This window comes from Pieris rapae, chromosome 2 (genome assembly GCF_905147795.1).
Source record: "Pieris rapae chromosome 2, ilPieRapa1.1, whole genome shotgun sequence".
NCBI classification, from domain to species: Eukaryota; Metazoa; Arthropoda; class Insecta; order Lepidoptera; family Pieridae; genus Pieris; species Pieris rapae.
The window spans coordinates 3,724,486-3,738,073 of NC_059510.1; the positions used below are offsets into that span (position 1 = coordinate 3,724,486).

At 33.8% G+C, this 13,588-nt stretch overlaps 1 protein-coding gene across 2 annotated transcripts; it reads left to right on the forward strand.

The window, feature by feature from the left end:
• Positions 1-7,158: 7,158 nt before the first annotated feature.
• LOC110996445 (juvenile hormone esterase-like) lies at positions 7,159-13,127 on the forward strand. 2 transcript variants are annotated; one of them, XM_022264111.2, is made up of 5 exons: positions 7,159-7,440; positions 7,898-7,991; positions 8,203-8,348; positions 8,493-9,796; positions 12,429-13,127. In XM_022264111.2, exons 2-5 carry the CDS (start codon positions 7,967-7,969, stop codon positions 12,640-12,642), a joined length of 1,689 nt encoding a protein of 562 aa, XP_022119803.1. In that variant the 5' UTR covers positions 7,159-7,440; positions 7,898-7,966; the 3' UTR covers positions 12,643-13,127. The 2 variants fall into 2 exon arrangements, with proteins under 2 accessions (XP_022119803.1, XP_022119802.1); XM_022264110.2 differs by lacking the exon at positions 7,159-7,440 and adding an exon at positions 7,465-7,609.
• The last annotated feature ends 461 nt before the right edge of the window (positions 13,128-13,588 follow it).

Here is a 13,588-nt window from a genome sequence, read left to right on the forward strand (position 1 = left end):
TCTGCGCATCGTTTCCCGTCAGGATATTACCAATGAAAAAATGTTGAAAGAGCAGCTACTACACCAGTTGTCCCTGCGGACATGTAAAATATATTACCTATTTATAATTTTAGTTTTTTTCTAATTCGGGACTTTCGCTGATCGATTTCTAAAAGCAGTCGAGCTACGTAAATAATGTGAAATCAAATCATTTATTCCAATTAGACCACCTAAAATGACACTTTTGAACGTTACATAAAATATACTGATGATTCTAGATGTAAAAAATATGTAAAATTAGATCAACAACCAATTGATTTTGTCAAGGCCCTACGATTGTTGGCCTATGGAGCAGGACCATTAATCCTCTAATTTGTAATATTCCTTTTTACAAAGTGTATTTTTTTTTTTAAATTCATTCATTAAGTTTTAAAGTGTTACAATTTATTTAATTGTAACATTAAACACAGTAAATAATGTTTGAACTTCGGCTAATGTCAGATCATTGAGATTGAATGATCTTTTCTAGTAGGTTATAAAAATGTTGCAGCTCCTCCTTACAAACGTTGTGTAAAATAAAAAACATGGTGATTAAAAAGAGTGGCGGAAAGTTTCTTGCCAGTTCTTCTAACTCGCTCTACGCCCTTGACTTGCGAACTGGTTGTAAATGTAAATTTACAATTAATTTAATTTGTTTTTCTTGACGTTTAGACCAGTGCCGAAGCCTTCAAAAATAGTAAAAAACGAAAAAAAATTACAGTAGGATGAAACCCATTAGAAATGCAGGGGAATATGATCAAAATGAAAGGAAAAATAAATTACGGTCGATCCGAGTTCGGGAAGTGGGAGGGGGGTGACTTTTAAGGGGGAAAAATTGTTTATCTTGATTTCCGGCGAAACTACCAGTCCTATGAAAAAAAGATAAATGGCAAAGTTGTAGGTCATAAAAAGATCTACAACTTTGGTATTTACAATTTTTTCACATAACCTCAAAATTTAGGTGAAAAATTCAAAAAACCAAGTTTTTAGTTTTTTATTTATATCTTTTTTAAAAAGTTTTTTTTTTCTACGAAATTTGGTGAAAACTTACCTTATTATGTCCCAAATATACTGTAATTTATTTGATTAAAAATATTTATTTTTTCGTCTCATTTTAACTTAAGGCTTGAACAGTGCTCAAATCGGTCAACTAGCCCTAGTTTAAATTAAATTGTTGGAAGAACTGTCGCTCATATGCATTTGAAAAAAATATATATTGTGGGTTGAAGCCTACTGTATCGATTGATAAAATCAAAAAAGATAAAAGCAATACCAATTTCCCAAAAAAAAATTTACCATCGAACCGTAGATTAGACATAAATTACAAATTCGCTCCAAAACGGTTTATGCGATTTATTTTAATCTTACACGTATTATTAGATATAGCATATATTATTATTTTGATAAAAAAAAAATTGTATTAATTCGTTTCCTGGGCATGGAAAGTAATAAAAGGTAAATAAACTCAAGCGCAATGGGCTTCCCTCCGCAATTTCACACCCGCGAGCCCTGCATGCGGCTTGTCTTCAGTCCACCTCAACGCTTTGCGACGGGAGGACTACGCTTGTGTGTCGAAGCCAATAATAATTAAATATTTGCGTATTTTAGTTTTTACCCGCGGATTTTTTTAGAAATGCCAAAATATAAAAAGAAATATCAAGTGAGGCGAGGACATGAACTTCGAAAATTATTGTATGTTATAAGTATATGTATATAAGTACCTACCCAAACAAAACTCAAATTTAGAGTTGTCAAGTTTCAAGTGCAACTTGTACAACCAAGTAAAATAAGTTGCTGAACCTGATACCTGATGGAATCTGAAAGTGGGTACTGGATCTCGAGGATGGTAAGCAGTAGACATACCGTCATTGAGCTCGTTGTAATCAGCTCAGCGAGACGATACTAGAAATGTGACTAAATGAACCTGATGATGGACTCCGAAGGTGGGTACTGGGTCTCGAGGATGGCAAGCAGTAAACATACCGTCATTGAGCTCGTTGTAATCAGCTCAGCGAGACGATACTAGAAATGTGACTATATGAACCTGATGATGGACTCCGAAGGTGGGTACAGAGTCTCGAGGATGATAAGCATTAGACATACCATCATTGAGCTCGTTGTAATCAGCTTAGCGAAACGATACTAGAAATGTGACTATATGAACCTGATGATGGACTCCGAAGGTGAGTAGTGGATCTCGAGGATGGTAAGCAGCAGACATACCGTCATTGAGCTCGTTGTAATCAGCTTAGCGAAACGATACTAGAAATGTGACTATATGAACCTGATGATGGACTCCGAAGGTGGATACTGAGTCTCGAGGATGGTAAACAGCAGACATACCGTCATTGAGCTCGTTGTAATCAGCTCAGCGAGACGATACAAGAAATTTTACTATATGAACCTGATAATGGTCTCCGAAGGTGGGGACCGGATCTCGAGGATGGTAAGCAGTAGACATGCCGTCATTGAGCTCGTTGTAATCAGCTCAGCAAGACGATACTAGAAATGTGACTATATGAACCTGATGATGAACTCCGAAGGTGGGTACTGGATCTCGAGGATGGTAAGCAGTAGACATACCGTCATTGAGCTCGTTGTAATCAGCTTAGCGAAACGATACTAGAAATGTGACTATATGAACCTGATGATGGACTCCGAAGGTGGGGACCGGATCTCGAGGATGGTAAACAGTATACATACCGTCATTGAGCTCGTTGTAATCAGCTCAGCGAGACGATACAAGAAATTTGACTATATGAACCTGATAATGGTCTCCGAAGGTGGGGACCGGATCTCGAGGATGGTAAGCAGTAGACATGCCGTCATTGAGCTCGTTGTAATCAGCTCAGCGAGACGATACTAGAAATGTGTTATATGAACCTGATGGTGGACTCCGAAGGTGGGTACTGGGTCTGATTGACTTTGATTTCATTTTCGGGCTTAGATATAACATGCTGCACTCGTAGGTTTCAGAACCAAGAAAAATATTTAAAATTTCAACTGGAAGACGAATCGTTGAAATTGATTATTTTTTCAATAAACTCAAAGAAATATAGTGGTATTATAGTAAATATTACCTAATATTTATTTAATATTAAATATTAATAAGTTCATATAGTCACATTTCTAGTATCGTCTCGCTGAGCTGATTACAACGAGCTCAATGATGGTATGTCTACTGCTTACCATCCTCGAGATCCAGTACCCACCTTCGGAGTCCATTATCAGGTTCATATAACACATTTCTAGTATCGTCTCGCTAAGCTGATTACAACGAGCTCAATGACGGTATGTCTGCTGCTTACCATCCTCGAGACCCAGTACCCACCTTCGGAGTCCATCATCAGGTTCATATAGTCACATTTCTAGTATCGTCTCGCTGAGCTGATTACAACGAGCTCAATGACGGTATGTCTGCTGCTTACCATCCTCGAGATCCACTACTCACCTTCGGAGTCCATCATCAGGTTCATATAGTCACATTTCTAGTATCGTTTCGCTGAGCTGATTACAACGAGCTCAATGACGGTATGTCTGCTGCTTACCATCCTCGAGATCCACTACTCACCTTCGGAGTCCATCATCAGGTTCATATAGTCACATTTCTAGTATCGTTTCGCTGAGCTGATTACAAGGAGCTCAATGACGGTATGTCTACTGCTTAGCATCCTCGAGATCCAGTACCCACCTTCGGAGTCCATTATCAAGTTCATATAGTCACATTTCTAGTATCGTCTCGCTGAGCTGATTACAAGGAGCTCAATGACGGTATGTCTACTGCTTACCATCCTCGAGACCCAGTACCCACCTTCGGAGTCCATCATCAGGTTCATATAGTCACATTTCTTGTATCGTCTCGCTGAGCTGATTACAACGAGCTCAATGACGGTATCTCTACTGCTTACCATCCTCGAGACCGAGTACCCACCTTCGGAGTCCATCATCAGGTTCATATAGTCACATTTCTTGTATCGTCTCGCTAAGCTGATTACAACGAGCTCAATGACGGTATGTCTGCTGCTTACCATCCTCGAGATCCACTACTCACCTTCGGAGTCCATCATCAGGTTCATATAGTCACATTTCTAGTATCGTTTCGCTGAGCTGATTACAACGAGCTCAATGACGGTATGTCTACTGCTTACCATCCTCGAGACCTAGTACCCACCTTCGGAGTCCATCATCAGGTTCATATAGTCACATTTCTTGAATCGTCTCGCTGAGCTGATTACAACGAGCCCAATGACGGTATGTCTGCTGCTTACCATCCTCGAGATCCACTACTCACCTTCGGAGTCCATCATCAGGTTCATATAGTCACATTTCTTGTATCGTCTTGCTGAGCTGATTACAACGAGCTCAATGACGGTATGTCTACTGCTTACCATCCTCGAGATCCAGTACCAACCATCAGAGTCCATCGTCAGCTGATGATGATGACTCGGTTTCGGTATTTTAGCAATACTGACATTAAAAAGTTTTAACCTCAGAACGAATTAAACATGTAAAAAAATCATGTATGTACTAGTTAAATAATTGGCAGCCACCATTTTTTCTAGACCAATATTTATTTATAAATTTTTATATTTAGCTAATAATTGGTTTCGTATTCACGTAGTTTTGTTAGACTATTCACTATTTTGTTAGACTAGATGGCGTTAGTAAATTATTGTTTGTAGTAGAGGTCAAATCCTCAAAGTCATCGGCGTATGTTAGAGTCTTAATATCAAAAAAGCAGCCTAATTTTCAATCGAAAATTCTGACGTCAAAATTTCAGCTTTTTTCAAAAAGTTTGGGGGCTTTTTGTTCGTTGAAATATCTACTTTCTGATGGTGTAAAAAAAAATATACATTACTATAGGAAATATTATTAGAAAATGCAAAAAATTGAAAAAACCTCAAATTCGAAAATTTTCTTTTAATTATGTACAATTTTGAGGTATTTATTAAAATTTACACTTTAATTACTCAAAAAACGTAAGATTTCATGCTTCATTGATAAACGAAAAAATTGCAAATTAAAATATACTTCTATAATTAACAAACAAATAAGTTAATAAAGTTAATATTTAATAAGACATCTACAATATTTTGAAAAAGTTGTAGAATCTTCTGTAAATAATATTTGTAGATGCCTATTTATTGCTGTTTTAAGATAATTTATATACCTGAGTGACCTTCGGTGACTTTTGAATTTTTCTTTGAATAAAGTAAATTTCTCACAAATCACTTAGAGTAACTCAGCCTGCAGGTGTATTTTTAAAAACGATGTTGTACACTACTCTGTATCTCGAATACTGGCTAACGGTTTTTACAGCTGCTACGAAATAGCAGGTATGTAGTAAGGCCCAGACCCTCCTAGGTCCATCCCCACTTCTCAATGAAATAACTTACACTGGGCTAAAATTCACCGAAGGTCACTCAGGTATATAAATTATCTTAAAACAGCAATAAATAGGCATCTACAAATATTATTTACAGAAGATTCTACAACTTTTTCAAAATATTGTAGATGTCTTATTAAATATTAACTTTATTAACTTATTTGTTTGTTAATTATAGAAGTATATTTTAATTTGCAATTTTTTCGTTTATCAATGAAGCATGAAATCTTACGTTTTTTGAGTAATTAAAGTGTAAATTTTAATAAATACCTCAAAATTGTACATAATTAAAAGAAAATTTTCGAATTTGAGGTTTTTTCAATTTTTTGCATTTTCTAATAATATTTCCTATAGTAATGTATATTTTTTTTTACACCATCAGAAAGTAGATATTTCAACGAACAAAAAGCCCCCAAACTTTTTGAAAAAAGCTGAAATTTTGACGTCAGAATTTTCGATTGAAAATTAGGCTGCTTTTTTGATATTAAGTTAAAATGAGACGAAAAAATAAATATTTTTAATCAAATAAATTACAGTATATTTGGGACATAATAAGGTAAGTTTTCACCAAATTTCGTAGAAAAAAAAAACTTTTTAAAAAAGATATAAATAAAAAACTAAAAACTTGGTTTTTTGAATTTTTCACCTAAATTTTGAGGTTATGTGAAAAAATTGTAAATACCAAAGTTGTAGATCTTTTTATGACCTACAACTTTGCCATTTATCTTTTTTCCATAGGACTGGTAGTTTCGCCGGAAATCAAGATAAACAATTTTTCCCCCTTAAAAGTCACCCCCCTCCCACTTCCCGAACTCGGATCGACCGTAATTTATTTTTCCTTTCATTTTGATCATATTCCCCTGCATTTCTAATGGGTTTCATCCTACTGTAATTTTTTTTGGTTTCAAAAATTATCGACACTGGTCTAGTTCATAAGTTTACATGTTTACCTATATGAATAAAGATATTTTTTGATTTTGTTTTTTTTTATTTTATTCTGATTTTTTTTGTAAATTTAATAGCCTTTTTAATCATTTAAGTACGTTATGTCGCAATTAGTTTCCTTTGTCTTTTATTATGCGTAAACTGTAAATGCATACATAATTAAAACAGCTAATTATAAAAATCCCAAACGGGCAGGAGGCTCGTTTTTCGTCTGACATTCCTTTGGCAGATTGACAGACTCTCCTAGTGCGTTACATCTCGTTCTAACTTTACCTTATAAACCTTCTCCTTTTTACCAGCTATGAAGGTGGAGATTATTAATTTTTGCTATAATTTTTTTAAATAGGTAATTATTTCCTCAAAGATATTATGATGTGAAATAAATATTTCGGGGCAATAGCGTTATTATCAGCGGCCCCAGCATATATTATTTCTTATTTTACAAAAATACTTCAAATGTATTTAATTCGACAACAGGGATTTGTGGAAGCTGGCAGCATTAAATCAGAATAATGATTTCATCCTCATAATTTCAGATTCAAAAAGTGTGTTAATGCCTTTAGACAAATCTTATATTCACTATAGAAATAATTATTTATTGTAATTTAAGAGAAGTATTGACATCTTTGAATACTCCAGTAACATTTCAATGGGTTGGGCACCTCATAGGGGTATCAAGGGAAATGAAATTTTAGATGGTATCGTCAATTCAAATAATGATGAGGACCATAGTATGCAGAGATCCAAAAAGAACTTTCAAGTAAACCTTGGTATGATAAATTTAAAGGAGCCAATGAATATAAATTTATAACCATTATTAATCGTTTGAGGTTTAGCCACTGTCAGACTCCAAGCCATTTATTTCGTTTTAAAATTATAGATAATAACAGATGTACATACTGTGGAGGAAATAAGACACACTCATCCCACCCACCTTGAGTTGCCCGACCTTTAAATTTCAACGTTTAATACTAGTAACGGATTTTATGAAGTTGCTGGATTTTGATGAGAATAATCAGACTAAACTTGGAAATTCTTACACTCACATAACCTGACAAGATCAGATTTATCTTCATCACCCACTGCAAATGGTAGTCATCAATGTCAATCATCTAGAAATAGAAATCTACAAATAGAAATTCCCCACCGTGTCCAAGATTTACTGAAATGTCCAGTTTTATGCAAATCTATTTACTATTATATAAGTTGAGAAAATTTAAAGCTCATTGATTTATATAATTTGATTGTATATAATGTTAAGTTAGTATAATTATTTTTGTAAGATGTTTTGTTATACCTTTTTTAAAGTGCCAATAGACTTCGTATCCGGCTAATAAATAAATAAAAAAAAATAAAAAATGATTTCATAATTCATATAATTAAATTATAGTGTAACATTTTCATAATCCATATTTTGGCTTGAATGCATAGTCTTATTATTTAAAATAAGTAATTAAAAACATGCAATATTAAGTAATAACTGTGGTTTATGTTTACGAGTAAGTAAAATAACTGCACCAGTGTAACAACTTCATACTATACCTACAGATAAGATTTACTATGAGATATGGATTTTGATACTGATCTTAGAATACAAATGCTCAGAAAAAAATAAATATGGATCAAATTATTCAAGAAGATGGTGAGTTATAATATGCATAACAATTTTTAATAAATATTAGAAAAACATTATATAGATAAAATAATACCATAACATAACTAAACAAATAATTACTAAGATTTAAATTAATACTTTTAATTTACCAAAAATCATTTATTTATTAGATGAAAACTTTATTATTTTTTATGCATTTTTTCACAAAAATCGTAAAGATTACCTAATTGCACTATAGGAATGAACTCCAAGCAAGAAAAATGTATAGTTCAGACAAAAAATGGATGGATTTGTGGATACATTGATAAAAGAGATAAAGGGACATACTACAAATTCAAAAGCATACCCTATGCTGAACCACCTGTTGGAAATCTAAGGTTTATGGTAATATTAAATTGTTGTTATTTATAATTAATAGGAGGACAAGTAGATAATATTATCATATGGTTAAAAGTAAATTGGAACACATTAATCAAGATAAAACATTTATACTGGTTGAAATTATATATAAATAATTCTTTATTTCAGCCTCCCAAATGTTCAAAGCCTTGGACAAATATACTAGATTGCACAAAAGATGCACCAGTACCACTGTCACTCTTTCTTAATCAAGATGTGTTAGGTTCTGAAGATTGTCTTTATATAGAAGTATCCTCCCCAAACATTAAACCTGACAAACCACTTCCTGTCATGTTTTGGATTGGAAGCTGCAACTTTGTATTTTATATAGATTCAATTCTTGATCCAACTCATTTAAATAATCAAGGAGTAGTTTTTGTAAGATGTGGATTTAGATTGGGACCATTTGGATTTCTGTCAATAAATGATTTCTCTGCACCGGGAAATGTTGGATTAAAGGATCTTATTTTAGCGTTTAAGTGGGTTCAAGCCAACATAAGTAACTTTGGTGGTGATCCTAACAATGTAACTGCATTTGGAAGTAGTACAGGAGGTGCAATTGTACATCTTATGACATTATCTCCCTTGGCAGGTGGTCTGTTTCATAAAGCCATTGTTCAAAGTTCTAGTGCCCTAAATGTATGGTCTCTAGCTAAGAATCCAGTTGAAACTGCCATGACCTTAGCAAAACATCTGGGTATTGAGAAAACAGATAAATTTGAAGTTGTTGAAGAAATGAGAAAATTATCAGGCTACAACATTATGAAAACCTATAGCACATTTCTTTTTGATAAATATCAAGTAGATAATGATGTATTTGATTCACCATTCAAGCCTTCTATAGAAAATGAATTTGAAGGACAACCAACATTTATAAGCAAAAGTCCGGCTACAATACTTAATTCTGGTAAGTTTAATAAAGTTCCAATGATGATTGGCACAAACAATGTGGAAGCTAAGGTGCTACAATATTTAAAAGATGATTTTTATAAGGATTATAATAAATACAATGAGGATGTCAAACATCTGGTCCCTAAATCATTGGCAAATGTAAACAGTGACTGTCTAAGAAAAATTGGCCAACAAATATTATCATTCTACTTTGTTGGGGTAGATAAAGTTAATGAACAAACCCAAAAACAATACTTACAGTTTCTCACAGATTACTATTTTCATTATTACTTGGACAAAACAATACGAATACATAGCAAAGTTTCCCCTGAGTTTCCTATCTACTACTATGTTCTCAACTATGCTGGAGAATGGCTGGTGCCTAAAGAATTAGATTTTTTTAATTCTATTGGACATGGTGCAGAGCTTCCATTTCTATTTGGTATAAAATCTTCAGATGGCTCTTTTTACAAGGGAAGTTGTATTTCACTCACTACAAGGGATAGATGTGTCAAAATGTGGACAAATTTTGCAAAATATGGGTAAGTAAATATAACAACTATTGTATTTTCCGACAACAAATTCAAATTACGTATCTATTGAATGGGTTCAAATATTCAAAATTAAGTGCTATTTTAGAATTAATTAACAAAACTTGCTATGGAAGGCCACGGATAGCATACCTTAAATATGCATATCATATACACTTGTTTTTAACAACAATTTGCCGGGTGCTGGCGCGAATAACGCTCAACGTCAACTATCTGTATTTTATTACCGAATAACGTATGTATTGTTAATAATTTTTTAATAACTGATTGTACAGTTCTTATCTTATATTGAAATAATCTATTGTTATGCGTCTGCAAGATTTAGACGAAGATTAAAGTAATGACTTTGTGGTGGAATTTGGTATTGCGTCTTTTGTACAATTATTTAAATTAAATATTAACTGTGTGTGGGGATATTTGTCCTTCACAAATCTAGGTGCAGGAAGGAGGTAAGCTGTAAGTGGATCGAAATAGGTTTGAAGGTCAATACTGCCGTTTTCCATATCTTAATCAAACTCTACTATTGCCGGTGTCAATTGGGGTTGTTGTGTGCCCATTGAAGGAAACATTGGTTCTAATCTTGCCGGTACTCAAAGCGTAATTATACCAATTACGCGTGCATGTTTTTTGATGACAGCTGTTTTAGATCCGAGATGAAAAATATATGGACTTACACTGAGTATGTGCTAAAATTGCGTAAAGGCTTGCACGATAACAATTCTCAAATTCGAGACTTATACTTCAAAGTGACTAAGAATGCCAGTCACGAACTATAGTTAGTGAGCAAGGAATCACCCGCGATGATATTCATAAAATAAAGACCCTCCAGAAAGAACTTGACCCCTTCTCGAAACATTTATTTGCTATGAACGAGTCAGTTAAACTTATTTTCGGACATCAAGTTGAAGTAAGAAACGAGAGCGAGTTCCTTAAGTCTAAAGTAACTGCACTGGAAAGGGAAAAAGACGATCTTCAAGGCTGCATCAATGATCTTAAGCTGTGATACAATAATACATATAGAACAATATCTCCGTCACAGTAATATTCAAATGCAGTCCTGAAACACAAATGAGAACCTGATAAAGTTGATCTCTAACCTTTATGGAAACCCAGTAAAATCACTATCTTCCATGGTTTGGTCGAAACTTACTTTGAAGGAGAGAATAAAATAAGAGTTATAAAAAATACAAGAATGAAGAAACGCTGCTAGAGCCGACTTTACTAAGCAAAAGATGCCAAAATTGCCAATGATTACTATTAGCATCATATTTTTGATATAGAAAACAAGATTGACACTTATTCCTAACACTTTTGGTCCTATTTAAAAATTAATCGCAGCGGCACTTTTTCTTACCCCTCGGCTATTTCTTATATGCTTATACTTGTACCTACCTTAGATGGCTACCAAGTCTTAGTATACTTATTTTCCACACACTTTAAAGCAATACACGCTCATAGTCACAACTTCAATTTAAGCCAAAATAAGTAACAAAAAAATTCTGTTCTAAACTGGATAATAGTAGGTACCTACAGTTTATGTGTTCGCCGGCTTTGAATTATCAAACTCAACTTAAGAAACTAATACACTCAGGGAAGTATAAGGGTGCCGGCTCTGATACCTTTTTAAAAGTCGAGGGAAAAAGGGCTGGAAGCTAATTATAGAACCATTTCTATTATTTCTTCCCTTGCTAAAACACTTGAGTCTCCACTCCTTTAAACAGTTAATAGCATTACAACAGTATTGATGTATGCAATGTTGATCAATCACAACGAACCTAGTTGACTACACTGATTAATGAATTTATATATTAGATCGTGGTCTCCAACTTGACACAATTTACACAGACTTTAGCAACGCTTTCGATTGAGTGTGTACCTACCACGGGGCTCTCATCGTGGGTGTAATGGCCCACTATTGTAAATAATCTTGGTTTTGTCCTAAGAAACACTAAAGGAATCCAAAACACCGAAACAAATATATATGTATATATATGAGAATATATAGTTTCGTGCCGAGAACACTAGTACAGTTGTCTGGACGCATATTATGTTAAAACTAGAGCGCTTACTAAAAATATTAATGTGGCATCTCGAAAAAAAGTTGACACCATTTGAAACCAGGCCAGCGCACTTTAAGATGTGGGACAATCTTAGAAAATTAATTCATGGATCGCTTGGAAATAAGCTACTTAAAAATTAGGTTGATAACCCCAACCTTTAAACAAAATTTAAATTTCGTGTAACCTCTAGATAACCCAGGCAACATCATTCCATTTGTCCTTCCTTTCCGGAGAACGCGTTTGACAAAACCGATGTCCAGATTAAGCATTCTTATAAACGGACTGGGTCTGGATATTCATAGAGGCCACACACTTTTAAATAGATTTTTATAATTTAATTGTTTAATTTATTTTTATTTTCTTTTGTATGTTTGCATATCAGAGATTGTCACATTAAAAAAAAAATCTATATGTAGCGATGTATTAGTGTGCGTCCAGCGTCGACAACCTCAAATAAATTAATTAAAAAGAAAAACTCAATTATTTCCCAAATAATATAGGTTAAGAATATACATATATTATGTAGATTTTGCAATTATTAAAAAATAATGGTTTTGTTTCAGAAATCCTACTCCTACAGACAATGATGAACTTTTACAGATCACATGGGATTCTGTAGAGAATGAAAATAAACTAAACTTTTTGAGTATAAGCTCAGATTTAACAAAAGGAAGAAATCCATTTTATAATCGAATGTTATTTTGGGAAAACATACACAAGGAACATATTGTTCTTAAAGTTATCACTCATATAAATGACATGGGGCTGAAGTTTTAGTATAAGTGTAGTATTTATTATTTATAGAATTGTTATTATTACATTGTTCATGAGTATTATAGTTAATAAGTAGTACTTATGTGATAATTGAATTTATTATATTATATTAACCTGTTGGAGTTTAGTTAAATAATTAGAATTCAGGAGGATATTTTTTATCATCAATAAATTTTGGAGTAATACATAATTTGAAATATGTAGTTATTAACAATCGCATTAGTATCGTCACGCAATTTTTGGTGATTTTTGAAATGATTTAAAGTGATTTTAAAAAGCATTTATATGGTGTAAAGTGTCGGAAATTATAACGCATAATGCAATCCGGTAGTAATTGTTACATCCCTCGCGAGGGGGATGTAACAATTACTGCCCGTTCGGGGCATATGCCCCCTTCCGAGTGGTGCGCGGGTTCGGACCCTGCTGATGACCCATGGGGGTACGGGGGCGGGCTATTAGCCCTTGGTGGGGGCTGCTTCGCGCGAGGAGGCATTGGCTCGACTCGCTGAATGCAATCCCCGTCCCGCATCGTAATGTTTTATTCCCCCCCCCCCCCTCAAATTCGTTACGAAATACTTGAACGCTCCCTAACAGTAGTTTGTTGCTGAGCGGTAATGTAGTAGTCTAGAGTATAAAGATTGAAATGTTTTATATTCAATATATCTTTATGGAATGTTATGTTCGACTTGAATATTTCCAAAAGAACAACAGTATTTTAAAATGTTTTACCGGGATAGATATATTAAATTAAAATAGATATCAATTATATCTTTATTGTTGTTTCTATCAAATTTTATTTTTTATCTAATCTTATATCTTTAAACGAGCAATTCTTGTATATATATATAATTGGAATCTCGGAATCGGCTCCAACAATTTTGATGAAATTTAGTATACGGGGTGTTTTTGGGGCGATAAATCGTCATTATCAAATCCATCTAGGAATCAT

Bases quoted from the DNA above. Each gene is read 5' to 3' on its own strand.
- LOC110996445 (XM_022264111.2), top strand. From the start codon at position 7,967: ATGGATCAAATTATTCAAGAAGATG. The intron at 7,992-8,202 runs GTGAGTTATAAT...ATTGCACTATAG, and splicing joins TCAAATTATTCAAGAAGATG to GAATGAACTCCAAGCAAGAA. The intron at 8,349-8,492 runs GTAATATTAAAT...TCTTTATTTCAG, and splicing joins TTGGAAATCTAAGGTTTATG to CCTCCCAAATGTTCAAAGCC.